The sequence below is a fragment of the Egretta garzetta genome, unplaced genomic scaffold, assembly GCF_000687185.1.
Source record: "Egretta garzetta isolate BGI_Z169 unplaced genomic scaffold, ASM68718v1 scaffold503, whole genome shotgun sequence".
NCBI classification, from domain to species: domain Eukaryota; kingdom Metazoa; phylum Chordata; class Aves; order Pelecaniformes; family Ardeidae; genus Egretta; species Egretta garzetta.
In genome coordinates, this window is record NW_009259107.1 from 1,048,253 (window position 1) to 1,071,655 (window position 23,403).

The window sequence follows — 23,403 nt, forward strand, 5'->3', positions numbered from 1 at the left end:
ATCCCAAAGACTTAACAGAACTCTTACATAAAATTTACATATTAATTTCATGCTGATACATCAGAAAATGGGGAGCTTAAAGATGTACCTAGAAAAGAACACTTAGCAACTCAATATACCTTCTCAAATGGACCTCAACTTTTTTATCGAAGATTTTTCCTCCTCTCCTCTCTAATATTTTGGTATGCATGAAATTTAAGAATGGGGAAGGAATTTTAATAAGATGATTCCCCCACTTCACTTCATATTTCCTTCTGAGAACATACTATCATACACATGTAAAATTCCATTAGCTTAAATTGTCATAAGATTCTTTATTAAAAACTGTTGTGTTGAGTTCTTACACTAATGTAAATGCAGATTACACATTGAAGCGAAAAGATTTCAAAATGGCATTGTAAGTGGAACTGTCAGTAAAATTATACTTAATATTTCTTTCTGTTACAGGCCTTTAATTTTCACTGCTTAAGTTTATAAACTAATAATCATTTGGGCATGAATTTCCAACATTTCCTCTCTGAGAATGAGCAAGGAAATATTTATCTACAGAGCTGTGTTACTTTTATGCTTCAGTGCAGGACCTCAGATGGATGACATGTCCATGGAGATATTTTTAGCAGTCTCCCTGAAAACGCACTCAGGTATGGCTTACTTAGAAGTCTCTGAAAATTGCCATATCCATATATTCAGAGCTTTTTAGGGAGTTGTTAATAGCGTCTCCAAACCTTCTGTCTGCAGTGGGCAAGCTGTCAGCTCCACTGACCTTCATCTATACTGAGCATGTTCAGTCCCATAAAACTCCTACGTCCAAATTTCACCAAACATATAACAGCGCCCAGTAACTCCTACATGCCAACTGCACTAGCTATACACTCCAGCTCCGTTCAGCTCCTTACATACAGGGGGATGTCACCGATGCAATTCTCCAAACTAATTCAACCTAAATGAAGCTGTGCTCTGCTGGAAGCAAGGAGGGAACACTGATCTTCATTCTGCACCCTTGTATCGATCTTAGACTCACTTTGTCTCTTTAGGAGGCAGTCAGATGTATTTCCCTCACATTCAGAGACTGGCTACCTGTCATTGCTAGCAGTGACCAATGATAAGGCCATCCTTAACCATAAGAGGCTGAAGCACTAATCTGGCATCTCTGCTCTCCATACAGAATACACAGGCTTTTAAACCCCTTATGTTCCTTTCAATGCAAGTTTTTGTGTCTAACAAGAAATAAGAGTAGAGCCTGTTACATTATTAAGCACTGATTACTGCACTGATTTTTCCTTTCTATTGCCTTTCAACTCTGTGTTAAACAGGAACATTTCAACCTAAATTCATCAAACTAATTACCTACAGTTCCTGTAGAAAAACAGCAGAAGTCTGACTTCTCTTTTAAAACAGACGGTTTTCATCTGCATTTGACTTATGCATGTTCTTTATAAATGTATTGGCATATTCATTATAAATATACAATTTCAACGAATGTGTTGTGTAGATACTTTCAAAGTACTTATTCAAACTGACATCAATGTCATCAGTTGAACAATTTTATGACTTGCCTTCTGATGCATGCCTCCCCCTCTCCATCATACATCTTTCACCACAAAGCACAGAACAAACACTCAGAATGAAAGAGCTACTTAAATATACCCCTTGACTTCCTCATGGCTATGTCTAGATAGAATTAAATTCCTGTTACTTACAGGTCCTAAAGCATAGCTAAGATGCTATGGTCTACAAAGCACTAAGGGGGATAAACAACACACAGAAACAATGAAAATGCTTCTGCCTCATCCATGCCACTACAGCCTAACATCTGGGCTTGCCTGAACAGTTGTGAGGTTTGGTTTTGGTTTTCTTTTAATCTTGGGTTCCCAAAAATAAGAGATTGGAGAGGGGACCTGAGGATCAGAGCTCTCCAGGGATGAACAACAGGCTTAGAATCATGTTCAGGCTAGCTCAATCATGCAGTAAGTGGATTTTATATGCCTAAGCCACAGAGTTATTCAGACCACTAAGTCACAAGCATCTAATCCTAGAGGTGCCTTAAAACGCCTGGATGTCTATTTTGGAGTACAAAGTCCTCCAGGTACCTCACTATAGCCAGAAGTTCCCTCATCTAGTCAGACGGGTCAAAGTCAAAACTTTGCTGCAAAAGTTCAGAGATCAGTGAGGAGCTACCCAAACCCCACAAAAATATTCCGAAGGGCTCTGAAAGACTCAGTCCTGACAGAATCTAATGGACTGGGCAGCACTGAATTCAGTCATGCAACTGGGGGAAGAAATTAAGACGACTGAAGACAGCACAGGAGACGCAGCAGTCATCACCTCTTATATAATAGCTTCATGGCTAGAGAAATCACCCACAAACAGGCAGAGCTCGGTATTAAATGCCTGCTCAGCTTGAATGTCAGCGCCAAATTCTTCAACCAGAAACCTCGTCATCAGGGCCCCAGTGAGGCTCACTAGCCCAGGTTTTGTGCTTCGATGATGCGGCCACCTAAGCTCCAAACCTGAAATGGCTTGTGTTAGGCCAAACTGGAATACAGCTACAGAAGTAATAAACTGGCAGCTTCCATTGGATTCAGAACAAAAGAGCTGCTTGAATATATGCCTTGGCTTCCAAGGATTTTGTTCTAACCACCAACTGTTTAATAAAGTGAAATCATTCTTCTCCCTGTGCTAATTAAGTCAGGAATGCAATTGCAGTGTTACAATGTAAAGGTAGATCAGGACACCTTTCATATCGCAATTACGCTGGGTAGCAATTACAACATCTAGTTTCTCATGATAGCAAAATGTTCACTACTCCATGCTTTGCAGCTCTTCAGATGACATCAGGAGCTCATCACTGAGTGGTCACATTCAAGTCTCTAGAAAGACATTGATTCAAAACAAACAGCAGTCATCTTCCCCCTACTTTCACTATGTCTTTTCGTTTGATAAAGATAATTCCATTATAAGCAGTGCATTCTAAGCACACAATATTTTAGATATGTCCAGAGATGCTTATAGTTTGTCCTTAAAAACAGATGTTCAAAGGAAAGATATAGTGATTGTCTCTGGAAAAAAAAAGCAGTTAACGTGGAAGTTGAGAGATTTAAATTCATTTCCAAAACAAAAAGCATGACAAAACCTGAAAGTGTCACGCCCACTGCAGTTACTAAACTGTATCCGAAGTTGGTGCATGCATCTCCTTGGCTCCCGACTGTCCCTATCAAAACCAACCATGCCAGCTCTTCAGAAAGATCAAGTAATACTGCAGCATTTGTTTTCATTGAAGACTATAAAACCACTGCTTGCTGCAAAACTATATTACTGTTTCACAGTCCTGGGGTACATACCACATCTGTCACATCAGCCTAAACAAGTCTGCTTTCCTGCACTGTCTAAAGACACTCTAATATTGCTTAGTTTAAATTACCCATGGAATAAATAATAAAAAGAAATCTCAGGCTAACTGGCCCCCACCCCTTGCATTCAGGTCCTTAAACTGTCCATCTGATTTTAATAGCTTTCCTTCACATACCCTAGAACACTACGTTATCCTCCATTTTAGATTAGTATCCTCTGTGAGCTCTCCTCTTGAGATGTGCTAATGCATGGAGTCAAATTAAACTCAAAAAAAAACTAATGATAAATACTATTTTTTCTTAAGCTGGAAGTGAACTTGAGTAGTTACCCTGAAATTTCCCAAAGAGTTTACTTTAAAATTCTGTTATACCAGAACAGAAACAACAAGTACACTGATACTGTGAGACATTTTGCAATTTAAATTACTATGACTATGTCTTCAGCATTTAGATTTATAAAAGGCTCTTGCCATTTTTCACTGTATCTTGTTTAACACCCCCCAGTTTAAATCTAACTCAAAACTGGGAGAAAAATTAGGAACTGTATTTCATACCAATATGCTTTCTTATAGAATTTTAAGTTATTTCAGTGACAGACATCCTGATGTATTTTGGACATGAGAATTCATTTAGACTTTATTCCATAATTAGAGCTTTTCCCTTAATGACTTCATTTGGAAGTTACAATACTGTGTTACTAAAATATTGAAATCGTCTTACCTTTTATTATCTTTACTCAGATTATAAAAAAAATCATGAATAATTACAAGAAAGTTCTGCTTTAGCATACTGTACTGTTGTTTACCATTATTCATCCATTTCCATAATATTCTGCCTAATCTCTCTACCCACTTTTGCTTCTGTATAGGATAAATACTTGGGAACTCTGTTTCTTTCAACTCAATACAATTACATTATTATATGTTTGCCATTTACAGAGACCGAGATCTGAATGTTGTTATTTAAGCAAGGACAACAGAGCTAAAACTAATGCTTAAAGAAGAAAGAATGGTTAAGAAGCCATGTAAACAGAAAAAGATAATTTATTTAATAGTACTGAAGAATACACAGCTTGGAATCCTGAAGAGGAACAATACATCTACTAAACACACCAGAAATAAGTGAAATCTTCCACTTTGGTGGAACCGAGTTCTGAGGAACAGCAGAGACAGAGTTCAGTGAGTTATTTTGTACCTATACTCTGTGACAATCATTTATCTCGGTCAGTGGGAAAACTAACAGGCAACCTTAGGGATGCCAGCATTATTATTAGCTTTTCCTATTAGATTTCAGTAATATATCATTTATTAAAATATACTAAAAGCTTAACAAGTAATTTATAAAAGAATATAATAAGAAATGATCTTATCAGAATAAATAAAATTGCATACATCAATTGAGAAATCAACAAGTGACATTACACAGATGAGTACAAGTTTCTGGCAATAGAAAATTGCTGATTAAATAGTTTTTTGTTGAATTCTCATGCCTTGTTTTCAAAATGCTCTACTTGATCTCTACCTGCACCCTATGCAATTATGAAGCATTTCTTGCTTTTCTGATTTTAAAATTAGTAGGTAGAGAAAGAGAATGTTCTGTGATAGAACAGATTTAGCCTTTCCCTATCAGAGCTGGATGCAAGAAGTCCAGCCAGACTTTACAGTTGCTACACAACACCATAACATGCTTTATTCCTCAGTTTTTCAGGAAAAAAAATGAGATTCACAACTGGTTTAAGCGTTACTTCTCTACAAAGACATTAGCATCTGATACAACCAACGGAACTCAAGGAATTAGCATAAGATAAACATACTACTCACATACTGTTGAAGAGCTCTCGGTATGTTTCGTCACCTTTACCTTCCGACATTAGGCTGTCCAGTTTGTCAATCAGTTTTGCTTCCACCTGCAACATATAAGTGTGGTGTAAAGAGCTACTTTTCCCTTTAATGAGATTAGAGAAAATTGAGGGAAGATTTATTTTTATGTAAAGGGCTTTGCTAAATGCATATCTTAGAATTACTGTTCAGTCATGCAAATCTTATGATAAGTCACTTCATCTCTTTGGAGCTGTTATCATTCCCAAGGTTTGCGAGGTTTTCTTTTTTTGGTGGGTTGTTTTTTTTCTGCTTTTTTTTTTTTTTTTTTTTTTGAGGGAGGGAGCTAATTTAAATTGAGCAACGTGACTTTAAAACTACAGGCTGAGTAGCATTTGCTGCTGCTAAGGCAGCTATCTATTTATGGAGTCAGACAAAAAGCACACAGCCCAAATAAATTGCCTGAATTCTCACTGCAGGGCTGTAAGCACAAGCCATTTTCTTAGACATCAATAAAAATATCATCTTTCCTGACCTGCACCCCACTCTTTTAAAATTAATTTTTATAAACATTTGTACTGTTCAGAACACTTGGGGGCTCAGACTTACTTTCCCAACCTTTCTTACTTGTCAGTGTATTTGGTCAGAAATCCAATTTGCTGGATTTACATATTAACTATCAAAGAAACGTATAGAACATATCTGGTAGCTAATTACTCCTTCAATGCATATTTTTACGTGTATTGTTCATAAAAAATACAAAGACGAGGCTACACTGTGTTAATATTTCAAACCTCCTTTTTAGCAGTAATATATTAGCAACCACAAACCTAGGGGAGAAACCAAGCTGTTGTCAAGATATTTTATTAGAGAATAAATCTATTACAATTTACATTTAAACCCACGCTGAAAACACAGAGAAGCAGAACAAGTGGATTTTTTTCCTTCTCTCTCCTTGTTAACATTTCTATGGTGACTTTTAACAATAAGCTTACATATCGGTAGTAAAAAGCTACCTACTTACGTCACATGCACTCCTCCGTTCTTAATAAGTTTGTTTTGTGTTTCTGATACCGCTCCCGCCCTAAGCATTACGAGTGCCTGGGAGTCATTCAAATGCTTCTGCTTCCCTTCATTTGAAGCAGCAGGAAGGAGGGCACTGAGAAATGGTTTCAGGCAGTCTTGAAAGAACTGAGTGGGAGCTGCAGGAGCAGATGGCACACTTGGTCGTTCCTTCCTAGTGCGTTAGGAAGGTGTTTGAGCAGCGAGAATACTTGGATCCTTACAGAAGAACATTCCTCGGAAGGACCATCTGATCTTTCTTCCTGCTAACCGGAAGGGAAGCTAGTTGAATCCTATCTAACCAGTAGACTGTACTGCTGTAAAGCAGAGATGAAAAACCACCACAACAAAATCCGCCTTGTTGAAGACAACTCAAATTTTGTTCTTCACTTCAGCAGGCCATGGATTTTATCCCTCATCTTACATTACTAGCATGATAGCATTAATTGGAGAATCTTCCTACCCCTGGAGAGAATAAAAGGGGAAAACCCTGGTAATCCCTCTCCAACAGGCATAATGTTGTGGCTACATTCTCCACCTGAACCACTAATGGTTGGGACCAGCACTCTCTGAAGTGCTTGAATTTCAGTTCTGTTTTATAAACAGCTTCGCATACAGTACCTGTTTAAAGTTGCCACTTCGCCTTTGCTCCCAGTCCATCATGTCATGGAAAATGGGAATCATTACATTCCTCAGGTCTGGCTGAGGGATCAAGGTCACTTCCAGGAAGGGACCAATCAATGCTGGAATAAAGTGAAGCTTGTGTTCCCCTAAAATGAAAATGAACGTGAACTTGAATGTGAATTGGGTGTCCTGTGAGCTATTAAGCAATTAAAATACTGTCTGAAGAATTAAAAAATAGCACTCTAAATGTCTATAGATTTTTTACTTCGTGTCCATCACAGCATCAGCTATTTCTTAAGCCCAAAAGGTGCAGAGAAAAGCTGTAGACACCGCTGAGAGCATAAAGCCAATGTAACTTACCAGATTTTGTTATGCAATACCGATTCAGAAGTGACAGTGGGTTATCTGTGTCCCAAGTTAGTCTTCCAGAAGGAGAGTAAAGACAGACAAAGCCCTCTCTGAGCATTTAATTTATTTTTCACATGAATGGTTTGTTTTTTAAGCTCCACATTCTTGCGTTTATCAAATGGTTAACTGTCTAATACTACATGCTCATCAAAAAAAGGTAAGTACTTTGATTTTTACCTATCTTTAGTTTTGTGAGTACAGAAATGGAAGTACGTGTTTTGACTGCAGGAAAGGGAAGATGTGACTCAGCTGTTCTCAAAACAACTTGCTTTAAAATCAGTGCTAAACCAACTCACCATATTCTACATAGCAGAAACTAGAAAACTAAGTTCTTGTCAGGAAAGCTAGAAATGGCATACAGTAAAGACTGACCATTCAAGTGCAAGACTTCTGCTATCTTCAGAATAGGGGGATTATGCATCATGATGCACTGACTTTCCAAGCTGGGAACTCATTTCCATCCCAGCCTACTTCTGGATATTCCAGTGGGCAGTACCCCCTGCCTGCTGCTCGTGTTCGTGCAAAGGAAATCCAGAATTCCCTCTTCTGGAAACATCCTGGGATGCATATCCATATGAAAGCAAGGTGACTGTACACTTATGATGACACTTACTGCTAAGAGAACCGTAGAATGCTGACTAGCGTAACACCAGTGATATGACATATCCTGACTACAGTGTTTAATTGGACACTTTACCAGATGAGCTCCATACCATACCCACAGAACTCGCCCCCACTGAAAGGCATCGGGATTCCCTCCTTGCCTGCATACTGGGTTTCCATGCAGCAGAAACCAAGAAGAGTGAGGAGATGATGCACACTAAGGTCTTATCCTAGCATGCAGGAAGGAGATGGGACCCAGGAGTGGATCCTTGATATACCAGTTTAGAAATACCTGTCGTGTATCCAAATAATTTAGAGGGATGCCTCAGAGTGAGTAAGCAATACTGAACACTGTAAATAAGGAAAATATGCTATACAACAAATGTTAACAAGATATTAATAAGCAAGTATGTCTTATTTTGAACATTTCTCTTTCTAGTACAGGCTGATCAGAAAGCCCAGTTTTTTACAAGTATGTATCTTGCTGGAAAAAAGATTTATAGAACTGAGATGACAGTATCTCAGTAACCATGGATGGTCTTCATATCTTTAATGAGCCCTTTAATGAAGTGAACTATTGAATAATTGAAATATAAAGATGACAAATGTAGCATCCAAATCTTCTATTCAGTTTTGATTTTCTCCCCAAACAACATTTAATTGCATTTCTCTGAGGCTTATGCTTTCAAACAGTTTGCAGAGTTACTGCTTATAAATATAAAAATGTTCCTAAGTTTATATCCAAGCACATATTTTTCTTGTGTTGTCCAATGTGTCATTTACACATCAGCCACTGATTCGTTTATGCCTTCATATTTTAGTGCAACTAGGACTTAGGGGAAGATTTGATGCAAATCCAGCATCTCAAGAGAGCTTCAGAATTAAGATATATGTCTGTTCCCTAAACTGTTTGGCAACAGAACTGAAATTGTGAACATAAGTATACTTCCAGGCATAATAATTCTGCCCAAAAAGAGCAGTACTCTCTTTTCTAATTTTCTCTTACAGTATTCTTCCAGTTGTGTTTGAAGAAGTAGGGATAGGTCAGATACAGTATCAAGGATTAGAAAGCTGAATTTAGCTATAAAGAAGGGAACTACAGATGACTAGGGTTCTCCTAAACTTGAATCAAGACTTCATGTGAACTTAATTATCAACAACTCCATCACTGGCAAGTGTATTTAATAGGTGCAGAAATAATAATTGTTTTTCATTTTATGAGCTACCGATGATGTGCTTAACTACGTACCTAAATTTTGCCACATGCTGAAGATTTCACATCCCATTGTTACCCGCATGTCACCATACCTGCAACGTATTAAAAAATTAGGCAAAACAGTGAAAGATGATTTAAGAAAATCAAGTTCGTATGCCTTCCTGTGACACTGTTGAATGAAATGTCTCATTTGTAGTCCATAAAAAAATACTTTAAAAGTGATGATTTCCTACAAGTTTTTGCTCTTTCCACTGTACCTAGTCAAAACTGGACTTCTAAACCCACGTCTATTTGCAATATTATCAAAAGTATCAGTTCTTTGTAAATGCCATACATCAGTAAGATAGCTGTGAAGCAAAAGCTATTTTTTTGCAGTAACATGCTGTAGTTATCACTGAGAACAGATAGTTTTGCTCTAGCTTAAAGAAATACAATTAATTCGTACAGACAACAGAGCAGTGCTTGGCAGAAACACCTGAACCAGTGTGAATCAACTTATGCATGAACTGGAAATTACTGTTGGCACTGCCGCAACATGGCTGTTTTGCTCACAGTATCTGAACCAATTCGGGCACTTCTACAAGGCCACCATCAGCTCTGAAGACCCGTACAAAGGGCCAGAGCCAACTCTTCTTCTCATCAGTGGAAATACCATTACCGTTATTTTTTTGGTAGGCCTTTTCGCAGCCTCCCATGCATTGCATTTTGAGAAGTGCTTGATCTATTACAGTTTTCTAGAAGCTGACAGCAGTACTTACTTTTCTAAAACCTTTTTCTTCTTGGAAGGTGTGAACATCTCCAGTTGCAGACATAACTGGTTTATAAAAATGACAGCAAGAAAAAAGTAGGAATCCCATATCTACAATAAGCATATGGCATTTGGTTATTTCATTTTCTCAGTACCACCATTTTATGACCACTCAAGATGCAAATTTTCAAATCACATCACTTATTTCAGTCTCAACTAATAAATTACTCAAACTGTTTTTGACTAAATTTCTTTGCATCCGAATACACTTTTCACCAACCCCAAAATGTTCAGCAGAAATACATCTACTTTACATATTCTACATCTCTTAAATGTAACGGTTTCAGAGTTGCAGATAATTTTTTCATCCCTCCAAACCAGAAAACCTTACCTTCTGAATTTGGAAACAGGTTTTTTGGTATATTTAAATAGAAGACTACAAAAAGTTATGCCTTTAAGTCCAAAACTAAAAAAAAATTCTGACACCTCAAAAGCTATCACATAACAGAATTGTCATTCTCTGGCCTGTCCTACTTTAGAATGTTATTTGCAAGTCTCACTTGCTGCAGGCTTCTCTGGACAAAATGGAAGCCAGGTTTTGTTAACATATTGCAAATGTGCAGATGTTTTGTGCACGTTTTACAAATCAGATGCTGAATCTTCTACTTAGAAGATTTAAAGGTAAATTTAATGATAAATTCAAAATAAATTAAAATATTAATTATTATAGCCCAATTATAGACGCTCCATGGCAGGAGGAAGAAAGAAGTGTAGGAGGAGCCCTATTCCAGCCACTGCAGTTCTGCAGGAGAGTAATAACATTGCTAAGCAAGTTTAAGGAATATAGATGGCTTGTCTACAGGCAATTCTTTTATCAGCTTTAGCCTCTGAATCTGTTTCCACAGATTCATAAAGGGTAGGCTTCCTCATGTCCAGTTATGTCAAGTAGATAAATCTGCATTCCCGCCAATCTCTCCAACAGAGAAGCAGCCACAACTCCTGCTGGAAGTCAACAGGAGCTCCCTGTCTTCTCTGTGAAGGGAATTTTGCACTTTTTATGATGGAGCAACTGGACTGACATCTCTGGGTTGGGAAGAATATTTGTTCAGGTTTCCATGGGAATGGGTCTTTTCAGATGCATTCCCGGGTCTTCTCATGTGAATCCTAAAGCATCATTCTGTAGTTCACAGTTTATCATAGGTGCCACATCTCACCATACGAGGCACATCTTTAACTACATTCACCACGCAGTGTCATCATTTCCTAATTTTAATTATGTAGCATGCTAATTCCTCTTGAGAGAAATTACAGAAATGCAAACCTGTATTTTTGATAAATTTGCACTGATTCAAAAATAGAATAATTTTCCTTTCTGCGATAATTCAAAAATAACAGGCAATTAATAAAGTTAGTTTCTATAATCCAAAAAATTGCTATGCAAAAATCCTCAATAAGTAGTCTAACACAGAGACTGAAATAACAAAATGAAAAATAAAAAGAAATTAAAAAAAACCACAGCACTCCTGATTTTTAAGACAATCCTGCATTTAAAAAAAACTTAATCTCTAAGCACTTGAAATTGCTGATTTAGTATATGTTCTAGCTGTTTAGATGCTGGAGCTAAGTTTAGCAACAAACAACCAAGCCACGGGATGATGTAGCAGCTATTGTATCTATCTTATGCTAGACACATTTACTCTACCTTGTAATCAAAGTTTTCATTTAAGAAGTTTTTACGAAGGGCATCCGAAAGGTACAAGACTGTAGTAATGATCACACTGGGAAGAAAAGAATGAAAAGACAGTAGTTTTCATTAAGTGGAAATTCATATTTACTACTCAGTGCCAGAAAATTTTCCAGTGAAGAAATAGATGTAGCACGTACGGTGTCATTAAATACTACATTTTAAACATACACAAACGCCTGACTAATAACAACACCTATTGACAGAAAACATATACATTAAAAAAAAAAAATAAAAATAGGTGTGATGTAAGAACGTGTGCCGAAAACTGATGTTCTGTATAGAAGAATATAATTGATCAAAAAGACAAACCATAAATTTTGTTCTGCAAATAATGCTGATTCCGATTTAATAAACACTTTGTCCCACTAGCACTAATAAACAGTTGGGCAACTTGCCTTCAGCTTTCTTGGTACTGAAAATACGTGTGTATAGACTATAAATATAAAATATCTAGAAATTGCCAATTATTATTGAGATTATACAGTATTGACCCCCCTATGGACAAAGACTCTTTTCAATGACAACAGATAAAGGCAAAACTGCATAAGCTCTTCGAGAAAGATCTGCACCTACAGATCTCTATTCTGTATGTTGCAAACAGTTGTACATTGCCCTACGTTGACACCTACCTACATTACATTCCTTTATCTTAGATAAATATATACGACCAAAATCCTTTCACAGTGATTGTCGCCAGGGGTCAATGACAGCCTTGTTCACTGTAGCAACCAAGTTTGGTAATCCATAGAAACAGACCATCCTTAAAGATTATTTAAATATAATTCATTTCAATGATTCAACCCTTAAGCTAACCTCTGCTGCACTTGTGTCTATCAACATATTTAGTCAAGCCAAAAATCCATATAAACCATTAAATTCTTCTTGAAAGTAGTCAGTAGTGGATGCTTATGGGGGAGGAAAAAAGATAAACATAGAATGATCTTTTCGCTGTTATACTCATGTATTTTACAACAATCAAGTGTTTAAAGACCTTCTGAGAAAAAGGTTTTATCTACACTTTTCATTTAATTGTCATCCACCTCCTATTAATACATCTAGTACTTCTTTGAACATGGCTCGACCTGTATGCTGTTACCATGCTAATATTTGTTTCCCTTTCCATACTTTGGACTTCATTTTTTTATTATTTTTGCACTGCATTCAAAAAAAAAATGTTTTATTAAATATATTAACAGCAATATATATATATTAAGGGTATAACATTTTTCATCTTCACAACACTGAAGAATTACACATTAACCAACCCACCTAGGAGATAAACTGTTTTTTTCTTCGGGCACTTTTGACAGATTTCAAGTTTATAAATGCAAAATGGCTATGTATCACTAATAAGTCATAATAAGCTAATATTAATCAATAAGCTAATATTACTAGTTCAGATGTTGGCTTCCATTTCTCTACTTTTAAAATGCTTGTCCCTGCTAAACTTTACCTTCTGGTTTGATGTGTCTGAGCACCTGTAACACCCAAGACTGAGATTGGTTTTAGAACACTGCTTGATTCTCAAGTTCTGTTCATCCTAGTTCCATTGCTTAAATATAGTTTCCATACACATTATTTCCCCAACAATTATATTACAGTTTTTCTATTGAAGCAGTGTTCCACGTTTAGCACTCATCTGTACAGTTTTCCTCACTTTTTCACTAACCAGGAGTGTGTGCAGCACTCCCTGTTGCAGCACGGAAGACAAACTGAAACATTAACAAACTGTAATATAAGCAAAGCTAGGAATCAAAGCATGGATAAGAAAGAGAGTCCTGTCATTCTTGGTACTGTGCATGATTTAATTTACAGCCCATATGTTTCACAAAATGGAAATAGTTTGCATATTTAAGGAAGATGCTCTGATAGAAAAGGTCAGCTCATCAAAACTATTGCTATGTAAAATTTCAACCTAAGTTCAAAGTAATAAATCTCTGAAAAAATCTATGCAAGAGAAAATTCCACAAGATCTCAAGAACTACAACCGTAATTGCCAAGCTTACATTACACAGTTCTGTTTATGTCTGAGACAACTCCTTTCTGGCCACATTCCTTCCATGGCAGGTGAAAGTGAAGAGAAAGATCTGCTTCAATTCTTATGAGAGAGTGATTAGAGTAGAAGCCTTAAATGCAATTTTTAGAATATTTTTTTCCAGAATTTTCCTGAGATAACAGAATAACTGCAATGCAGGTATTTCTTGCTATAGGCAACACAGCTCAGATTTGATTTATTTGGTAAGCCAAAGATATGATATAGATTATTTGATAAAATGTGAGTCTGTAGAGTGAGAATGTATATGTTTGTAGATAAAAACCTCAAAACATCAGACTGAACATAAAAAGATGAAGCCATTGGTTTTGACCCACAACCTGTTATTCCAAAACCACAACAAACTAAAATCAGGTAGGACAGAAAACATTGCTGAGGTAGGGGGTTCTCTTTCTTCTTTTCCTACAAGTAACGTAGGTTCTATAAAGAAAAGCAAGAATGCACACAGCAGAGACAGCAGCCAGAGGACAGATGGACAGCTGCCTGATCTGGTACAATATTCACATTCCAAGTTGCTTCCCAGCCAACAATTTCAAAACAACAACATTTATTTAAAATCCATTTCAATATCAAACTAGAAAACATTGAGTTTGTGACAAGACTTGCTTTTCTTCCTCTTACCACCTGCCACAAATTTGCTCACAACCAATGCCTGTTTTAGAGGAGAAAAACCTCTGCTTTTAGCTATTAAATTATTCTGGGCTCATACACCCAACGCTAACACTAGGTCCGCTCAGGCCATTTGTGACAGGGTGGCTTTTCCATCAAATTTTCACAGAAACCCTTTCTGCAATAACCTGTTTGAAATATCTGAAGCAGCCCCCAGAAATTCAACAACTGCTTTGCTGCCTGGACCATTTTGTCTGGGCAGCCAACGGTAGAATATGAAAGCTTTCTTTTCCGTTCTGATATGGGACAAATGCATAACATTAGCTCCTCATTTCATCCTTTGCTATTTCAGTAAGGTGTCTGAACAAAAAAAAAAAGTTTCTTTCATATTTCATAAATAAATGAAATGAATCTAGAGTCACATATATGTGTGTATATCTATCATTATATGTATATAAACTTATTCATACATGCATACTTATGTCTATCTATGCTTTTTGTGACAGACTGAATGTCAGGTTCAGTTGTTAGCAACATTTTGTATTACATAAAAGCAAGAACGTTGTTAGCAACACCGTGTATTACATAAATGCAAGAATTTTTGTTCATTGTAGGAGTCTCAGACTCCCACACCATGGGAGCTAACAAGATTCTTCAAAGCAGCCATAATGAAGAGACTAAAGCAAATTTGATGTCTTCCTTTACTGTGCATTCCATCTGAGTTACTTTTTAAAAAATAACAATAATAATACTAATAATGTCTTTCAGTCATTACTGAATTAGATAACTAAAAGGATTCTCTGTTTAAAGTCCTTATGCCCAACTGTCAGTAGATACATTTGGAATTTTAGTATAAGCAACACGCTATAGTAATTCTTACTTTACAGATCAATTATTTTACTATAAATAAGAATATTCACACATCCATTTTGTATGCTTATAAAATTAAAATTGAGAATTGGATGATCTAGCATTTCTACCATTCACAAAGTGCTGAAAGGATATACATAGTTAATCATGCAGAGATGTTTAAAATCAAAGCTTCTGGCATACCAAGAGCAAGGGAAAATCAGTTTGTTGTTCAATAATACATAGGCATAGTATGTTAGAAATAAAACTTTGCTCAGCAAGTAATGGAAACTCACTTTGCTCTCCAAAAGCCTCCTCAGTTGTTAATGAAACATGACATACCTGGAGTTCAGCTGAGTCTGTTAAATGCTCTCAAAAGATGCCAGTCAATCAAGGCATTAGATAAGTGATTCTTTTCCTAACCTTAGGGTAACTTAAGCAAGTGACCAGTACACAGTGATTGGCAGTTGAGAGAGACACTATGAAGGTGTTATCCAGAGGCTTCAATTTTAGTCTGGCATATTTTATTATAGAATTTTGGATTCCTCTCTAGCGCTAGGCAACCGATTCAGACATTCTCCTATATTATGTGGTGTTCATTTGTAGTTACTAACAGAAGCTTTGCTTAGAGGGCCAGCAAGCTAGCTTACTAGAAAGTAAGTTTATCCCTATAAAGAAAGAAATTAAAACTGTATTTTCCATAGTGTGTGTGTATATATATAAACATATTTTATCACTCAGTAGTAATATCCATATTAGAAATATTAGATAACCATAAGTAATTATTCTGCTTTGCTGAATGTATGCTGATTAGCTCCCTACAGATATTACATGGCTATGCAGTTTTAAACAGAGTTAATTTCTGTCTCATTGCTCGACAGCTAGAAGCTAATAAACATTAAGGATTTTGGTTTTTTTTTGCATGTTCTTCTCCTTCCATAACAGAACACAAAGCAAAAAAGATCTACTTCTCTGCTTCAGTGCCAAGCCTGTCTTTTTAAATGTTATTTTATTTCTCAAATTTTGGAAGTCAGTTGGTAGTTTTATAATGCTAGCCATTAATATTTTCATGTTGGGCATCCAGACATTCAGAATTATAGATAATGCATGCGTCATTGTGAAGTATCTTAGTTTCTGGATAGTTACAGTTCTGTCTTCTTGAGCTCACAGTATCTTCTGGGGTTTTTTTTATCCCAGACAGCATCCAAGTATCAGATGCTACATAATTACTGAAAACACTGCAACAAGAAATAAAAAAAATCTAGAAGCCAGGGGGCAGTAATATTTTTATATATAAATATTATATATTGAAAGAATTATGGCATTTTAAGACCTAAAAATTACCTTTCAGGTAATTGAAGTTCTGCATATATAAATAAGAGAAAAAATGAAAAAAAAATTTCCCCCCCTCAGGGAAAGCTTATTACCTGATTATATCCTTGCTAGGACTCATTTCTTCCCTAGACTCAGACAGGCTACTCCTGTAAATACCAGGCAGTTTGAATTTTCCTGTCACTTAAGGTACAGAGGAGAGAAAAGACAGTGCTGGTGGTGATGTGACTGCAGTGATGGGGGAAGCTCCCAAGGCACACGCTGCCTTCAGAAGAGCTGCCGTTCCACAGGCTGCAGCCCAGACAGCCGAGAAGGTGGCCACTGAGGCAGGACACGTGACAGTCATTTTATTCTTGGGAAGCAGGCATTAGAAAATATCCAGACTCTTAACGGTTTTCTTGATTATGCTCATAAAAAGATGGGCTAGACCTTCTAGTTTTTCCTTTTAGACAAGAATGGGGGAGCAAGGAGTTCAGGAAGTTTTGCCTTGAATCCTGAAGAGCCTCGGATCATTGGAAGCACTCTAGCTCATCCAGCGAAGCTCAAGGAGGACGGCTCACAGCCGCTTCTGCCTGTGGTGCAGGCAGTGCCCTCATTTCTCATCCTACCTCTAGGCTCTTCCCTTTGCACTTAAAGATTTTGGGTTGAGACAATTCTAGCAAAGCTACTACTCTGTGGCTCTGTGCTTTTGAACATGCCGGGAAAGCTAAAGGAAGGCAGCCACTGCAATGGCAGTGGGGGACGCAAGCGAAAGGAAGGAGGCTCCCGTTCAGAAGCAGCTCTGGAAAAGCTAGTGCTCTGCAGCTGAGGAGAGAACAGAAGTGGGTTTTCCTTTCTGCTGCCTCAAAAAGGAACAGAAACTAAGCCACAGATATCTAAGTTAGGAACGATGAGTTTTCAGTTCACAACACACACCTGGCCAACCCCCTGTTTCACAGCAAACCAGAATTTCCTCCACAAAGGAACAAATGCCTGGCAAAGCAGTTACTGAATGCCCAACGGGTACAGACGTGTTTACATCCCATTTGCGGGCAGTCATGCTTATGCAACTCTGTTATTGGGTTCAGGTAGCTGATCCGACTGTTTTCTCATGGCCAATTCCCACCAGCAGTTATTGTCAGCTTCTGCCTATCTTCTTTGCCTGACAGAACTGGACATAAAGTCACCTCCTAGATGGTCAGAAACAACATGACATGGATTAATAAAAGGAGATGTGTGATGCTAACTAAAATACTGATGCAAGTAAATGTTCCTTTTGCAGAACTTAGTATCTTCATCATCTTTAGCATATCTGAACACCACCAGCCCAAGAAACACATGCCAAGGTCGTTCCTAAATCTTAGTTTTGTACATGTCAGCTGTTGCAAAGCCATCTGCCAAGCCAGCTGTTTCTGGAATACATAACAATTTCTTAGATTATATATTTAGTCTACAAGTTCCTATGTTTTTTCCTCTTTCCTGTGTTTCTCAATTCATTTCTTAAGCATGATTACCAGATTCAGGCTGGTATCAGCCATATCTTCCTTCTCTAATATCATACACAGAAACAAATGATCATATCCATTCTTTGATTACTAACATTATTTTTTTTTTTCTGGAATTCAAACTCGGCAAGATTAGCAACACTAAGTGAGGTAATAAAAATGAGCAAACAAATGTTATTTTTTTCAAGTCACGACAAAGTTTGAACAAGTACTATGATGCTTGCATATCCACACACACTCATAACAAATCTATATCATGAACACAAGTTTTGCCAAATTTAATTGTAACAATCATATTGTTACTAATAGCCTGTATAGCACCATGAATTTAAATTCTCCTTGAAGCCAGCAGGCACAATGCAGACTAAACCCCAATTTTCATCAGGCATTACAATACATACCACGAAAGTTTAAGTCAATCCTAAATTCTGGATTCCTGAGTCTGCCCAACACAACCCCCCTTCTCTGCCGACACCGGTGTTTGTACAATTGTACAAACTCATTGTTTGGCTGGCTTACCTGATCTAAAGCTAAGCCTACAAAAAAGGATAGCTGGTGATATAGGTGAAATAAAATTCAATAGTTTCAGACTCAGAAACACTGGGAATCTGTTTCTCTAAAAATAAGGCCTGAGCAGAGAAAGAATAGCTCAAAGGCAGGTTACATCTCAAAGTATCACTAGGCAATGCTTAGAGTCCTACGTTACTATTGCCTGTGCTGTACCTCATTTCCTGATTTTTAATTTGTGATTTTCCTGACAAGCACTAAATTAACAAACATGCAAAAACATCGTTAATGCTATTACAGCAGATAATTTCTTCTTGAGAGCAAACAGATCTTTACCAACTCAGCATTTCAACAAACAGTTTTGAAATTACGTTCTGTTGAGACTTGTCATTTGCTACTTGGAAAACAAAGCTCTTGATGCTTAGCATCTTCATTCTGTAAAAGTGCTTCTGAGTTTCCAGTTATGAGTGCTTACTGAAACTCAGAATAGAAAGAGGCACAGATTATATTATGCATTTGTTGTGTAAAATAAGTGCAGAGATTTAAAATCTTAAATTCAAAAATTAAAAACTGCAGCCAGCATTATAAAAGGTATTTTGAAGTTTTATTACAGACATCATATAACTTTATTTATTTATACCATGATTTTCGCATACTACCCATATTTTTTATTAACATTAAAAATGCCTTACTTGTTTGCAACCAAACGCATCACCGTCCAGTCTTTTGGAAACATCTCTGGTCGTATCAGTATCCGAAATACAGTAAAAATCTGGAGCAGGAAATCCTTTGGAAGGAAAAGAAGCAGTCATCTTACGTTTGCTGCTTTAAAAAGAGCGGTGAGCTTCAAAAATACTTTAATCAGAGACAAGCAATCATTACAGAAATAGCAGAATTGCATTTATTTTCAACATAGATACATCTCTGAATATTTTTTTTTCATTTTTTTGATTCCCCAAGACAGTTTCAAATAGTGATTTAATTCATTTTTCTTAAAAGGAGGAAAATAATATAATGTGCCATTTGATTGACAGCAATGCATAAGAGAAATGTCAAAGATGCATTTGGTTTCCACCCATACACTTCCACAAATGCGATCCCAAGAACAATTTGCAAATCAAAAAAGCACTTTACAAACACTACAGAGTTCTGAATATCTCCTTAATCATGCCAGGTTTTCATCACTTTCAAGATTTATTCTAAAAGTGGCATTATTTGCTGGGAAAGAGAGAGAGTGTAAGGACAACTTCATCATTGGGTTTGCAAAGACCAGTGAATTCAATAGCGATGCCTAGTCCCTAAACTGTTATTGCAGCTGTCTGTCAGTATGCAGGTCACTTAACCATCCTGCCTCATTCGCTGAATCTATAAAAATAGTGAACACTTGTGAGCTACTTTGAATGTAGAAAGCACTGCTTAAGAGCTTTTAGCTTTATCATCTTCTATGTCATTTGAGTCACTGATAAATAACTAAATTAAACTATTCCTCTCAGCACACGTTTTTTTTTTTTAAGATTTTCTTTTCACAAATAAAACTACCACCAAGGGTGATATTTCTAATGGCCCATCTCCATTGTGTATAGTACTGCCAGTACTTTTTTAGTATGCAAAATGGAGCTTCTGACATCATGAAGAGCACGAGGCAAGTGATATAACACACCTAACAGAATTAGTGCAGTACCTGACCTTGAAATGTTTTGTATTCATTCTGCCCACGCCACCTGTAGAGAGTTAGCCCAAAACACCGATGAGATGAAGATACAACCAAGGGATACCAAATAATTTTAACCACCAAAATATATTGTCAAGCGCATTTACCGAAGTGTAGATGACGGGCATTGCACAACAGATGTCTTTCATTAGAGAATCACTGTAAAGGGGGACAAACGCAGGCACTGGGAAAGGCAGCTGAGATCCCTGCACCCACCCACCAGAGAAGATTACATAAAAGAGACAACCTGTTTTCTGAGCAAGAAGCCAAAAATTTCTCTGTATTAAAGAGTATAAATGATACTCCTTGCAGATGATATAGTGTTTGAATGCAGGTGACCAGCTTTAGAGATATTCAAGCAGCTCTGCGAGCTACACATTTATTCCAGACTGCTTTCCTATAGCTTTGCACCTTGTAGTTAAATTTCAACACTTCTGCCTTCTTTCTTTCCTTTAGGGGTTACCTCCCTTCCCTGTGCTGTAAACCCTGCAGTTCTGTCCCATAATCCCAACAATATGGCAACGTCTCGAATGCTGCTGTATGTCACCTCATAACAATGTCCCAAATTCTCCCATATCCCATTTTTATCCCATCTGTTGTCCAGACACAATACATGTTGCTGGTGTTAGGGAGCTAACTGACTGGCTGGTGGACCGCAGAGAACAAATGGGTCCCCTTGGGGAAAAGCAGTGGTTTAAGGACTTAAAACCCAAGGGCTGCGTGAGGTGTGAACTTAGTGCCTTTGAGACCCATGGGCCACTGCCAAAGCCTGCTGAAAGTAGAATCATAGAGGCGTTTACGTTGGAAGAAGACCTTTAAGATCATCAAGTCCAACCGTTAACCTAACACTGCCAAGCCCACCACTAAACCATGTCCCTAAGCACCACATCTACCTGTCTTTTAAATACCTCCAGGGATGGGGACTCAACCACTTCCCTGGGCAGCCCATTCCAATTCATCAGCTTGTTCAAAGGTCATTAAGAAAAGAATAACAGAGAGGAAGGTCATATATACTTCATTTCTTTAGGCAACTAGGCTAAAACCAGAATAAATCTTTCATTCCAGGAAAACTTTAAAACAAAGCAAATGTAGATACTGGCATTGAGTTTTGAATCATTAACACCGGGCTAATTATTTCTAATTTTAGCAGAAAAAAATAGAAAATTGTGCCATCAATTTAGTGATAAGTGATATTAGATAAAAAATGTGGATTTGAAAAGCCTGAGTAAGACTGAAGATCTCTTTGTTACAGTACATGTTAAAAACATATAAACAAAATGCAGTATAATTCAAAGTTGAAATACAACTGAAAGAAACAAATAACTTCTAAAAAACTTCATAGAAAACTAATCAGTTGTAGATTTTCAAGATGCAACTATTAAGCTTCTATTAACAGAATCTGTAGCTAACTTTTATTTTTCATTTTTCAGCTTTTGTATATTTGGTAATACATTTCTCTAGGAAACCATTATAAGCATGAAAATAACCAAAGAGTAAAATGCCACTTGAATAGTCTGATACTTCGCCATTAACGTGCTGGTATCCTTCATGTGTCAGCACTGCTCTTCGATATTCAGTGCTGCTGTTCACTCCCAAGGGACCCACCTTCATGTAGCAATTCCATAAAATGCTTTGATCAGCATTACAATGCCTGGCATTTTGCGTGATGCAATTGCTCATTTCTGCTTCGTGGTCCAAACATCACAAGACATTACTATGAAGTACCATTTGTGGAAGATCAATTTTAAAACTATTTTGAACTGTTTCCTTTGCACTAAACTATTGTCTTTCATAGTTGTATCTGCTCTGCTGAACACACCATAATGGTTTAGTAACTGATTTTAACATTTAAAAAACAGTCTTGCCGGCAGTGTAAGTGAACTAACATTTGGTTGGTTGAGTACAGATATAATTAATGTCTTGTATGCCTTCTATCTTAAGAGACATCAAGGGAGTAATTTTGTCATTTTACATATTCTGAATACCATCCCTTAATATTCCTACCTAGTGTACATAAGCTCTAGTACTATCTTACACCACTTAAATTATCTCTCAGTATCACAGTTCCATTTCCTCTAAGCAGCAATATTTGCTCGATGAAATTATCAAACTGTGACTAAGTGAGAAGCATGGCCTTCCGAAAGACTGAAAACCATCTATTCATTTAATCAAAAACTGCCTTGGAATTTCTTTCACATTTCCCTGTAGGCATGTAAAATCCTCTGTAAAGCAGGTCAGACTCTTCACTGGATCCCTCAGGGCGCATCTATATTAGCATTTTAGTTTGGGTCAACAGTCCACTTTGAAGCTAATTGCTGATCATCCACTGCTTTGGTTCGCACTGCAGAGTTATCAAGCTACTTGATACCAAGTTTTTATAGAGCGTCCTAGAGCTTTTTTGCAGAGTGCCAAGGTGCCCATAAGAGGATGGTTCGACAATGAGCTGTCTCTGCCCGGACAACTCATTCATCCTGTAACCAACTGCTTTCCCAGATTTTCTTTCCTTCACTGCTTCTTCAATCTACATCAGAAACCATGTTTCAGAACTACCACTCTGTCCCAGCACTCATCCTTTCAGAAGTCTCATACGTGAGCAGATGCGGAAGGATGGTGGCTAGAACTGAGCTTCTCCACCAGAGACTTTCCTCATGCCTACGGGCCTCACACAGCCTGTGTCCAAGGGGTCATTAGAGAACAGTGGAAGAAATTGCACTTGGTGGTAGCATTTGGCACCCACCTTACCCTGCTCAGGCTCTTTTAGCTGAAAGAGAGGGATCAGAGAACTAGTAAGGTTTAACACCCATCCCTACGAAATATTATCTCTTCTTTCACCAGATCTCTCCTGTATATCTATTCTGCCACATTATGTAGGGTACACTGACAAAGGATAAAAACTAGGCCTTCTGGCCAGGTGCTTATCTGTTTGCTTTGTCTTCTTTTAATCTATTAATTAAAAAACACACACATCTCAACCAAAACCACCTTGCTGTGGTCAAAGCTGCATTGTGCTAACATATACTGTTTTTCTCATTCACTTTCCCACTTCTATCCTCCTATTTATAACTTCCACTGTTACCTTTTGTCATAAATGATATCTGAGCTTTTTTGCGGCAGAAAATATCCGCCTACAAGGGCGCCTCTGTGCTATAAATTGCTATAAAATATATTTACTAGGAGAAGATGGTATTTTGTGGTAAGCAAAAGAAGCATATCTTTAAAATAATATTGAAAGATATAAGGAAGCATTTAAAATTACTGCCTCATTAAATTTAATATTTCAAAA

General features: G+C 37.2%; 1 protein-coding gene across 1 annotated transcript in view; it reads right to left on the minus strand.

Moving 5' to 3' along the window:
• The window catches only part of DOCK4 (dedicator of cytokinesis 4), a 221,258-nt gene that overhangs the window by 37,086 nt on the left and 160,769 nt on the right, over positions 1 to 23,403 (minus strand). The window contains 6 exon segments of the mRNA XM_035890904.1: positions 5,171 to 5,256; positions 6,851 to 6,999; positions 9,114 to 9,172; positions 9,839 to 9,939; positions 11,531 to 11,606; positions 19,102 to 19,196. Coding sequence (XP_035746797.1) covers positions 5,171 to 5,256; positions 6,851 to 6,999; positions 9,114 to 9,172; positions 9,839 to 9,939; positions 11,531 to 11,606; positions 19,102 to 19,196 — 566 coding nt within the window.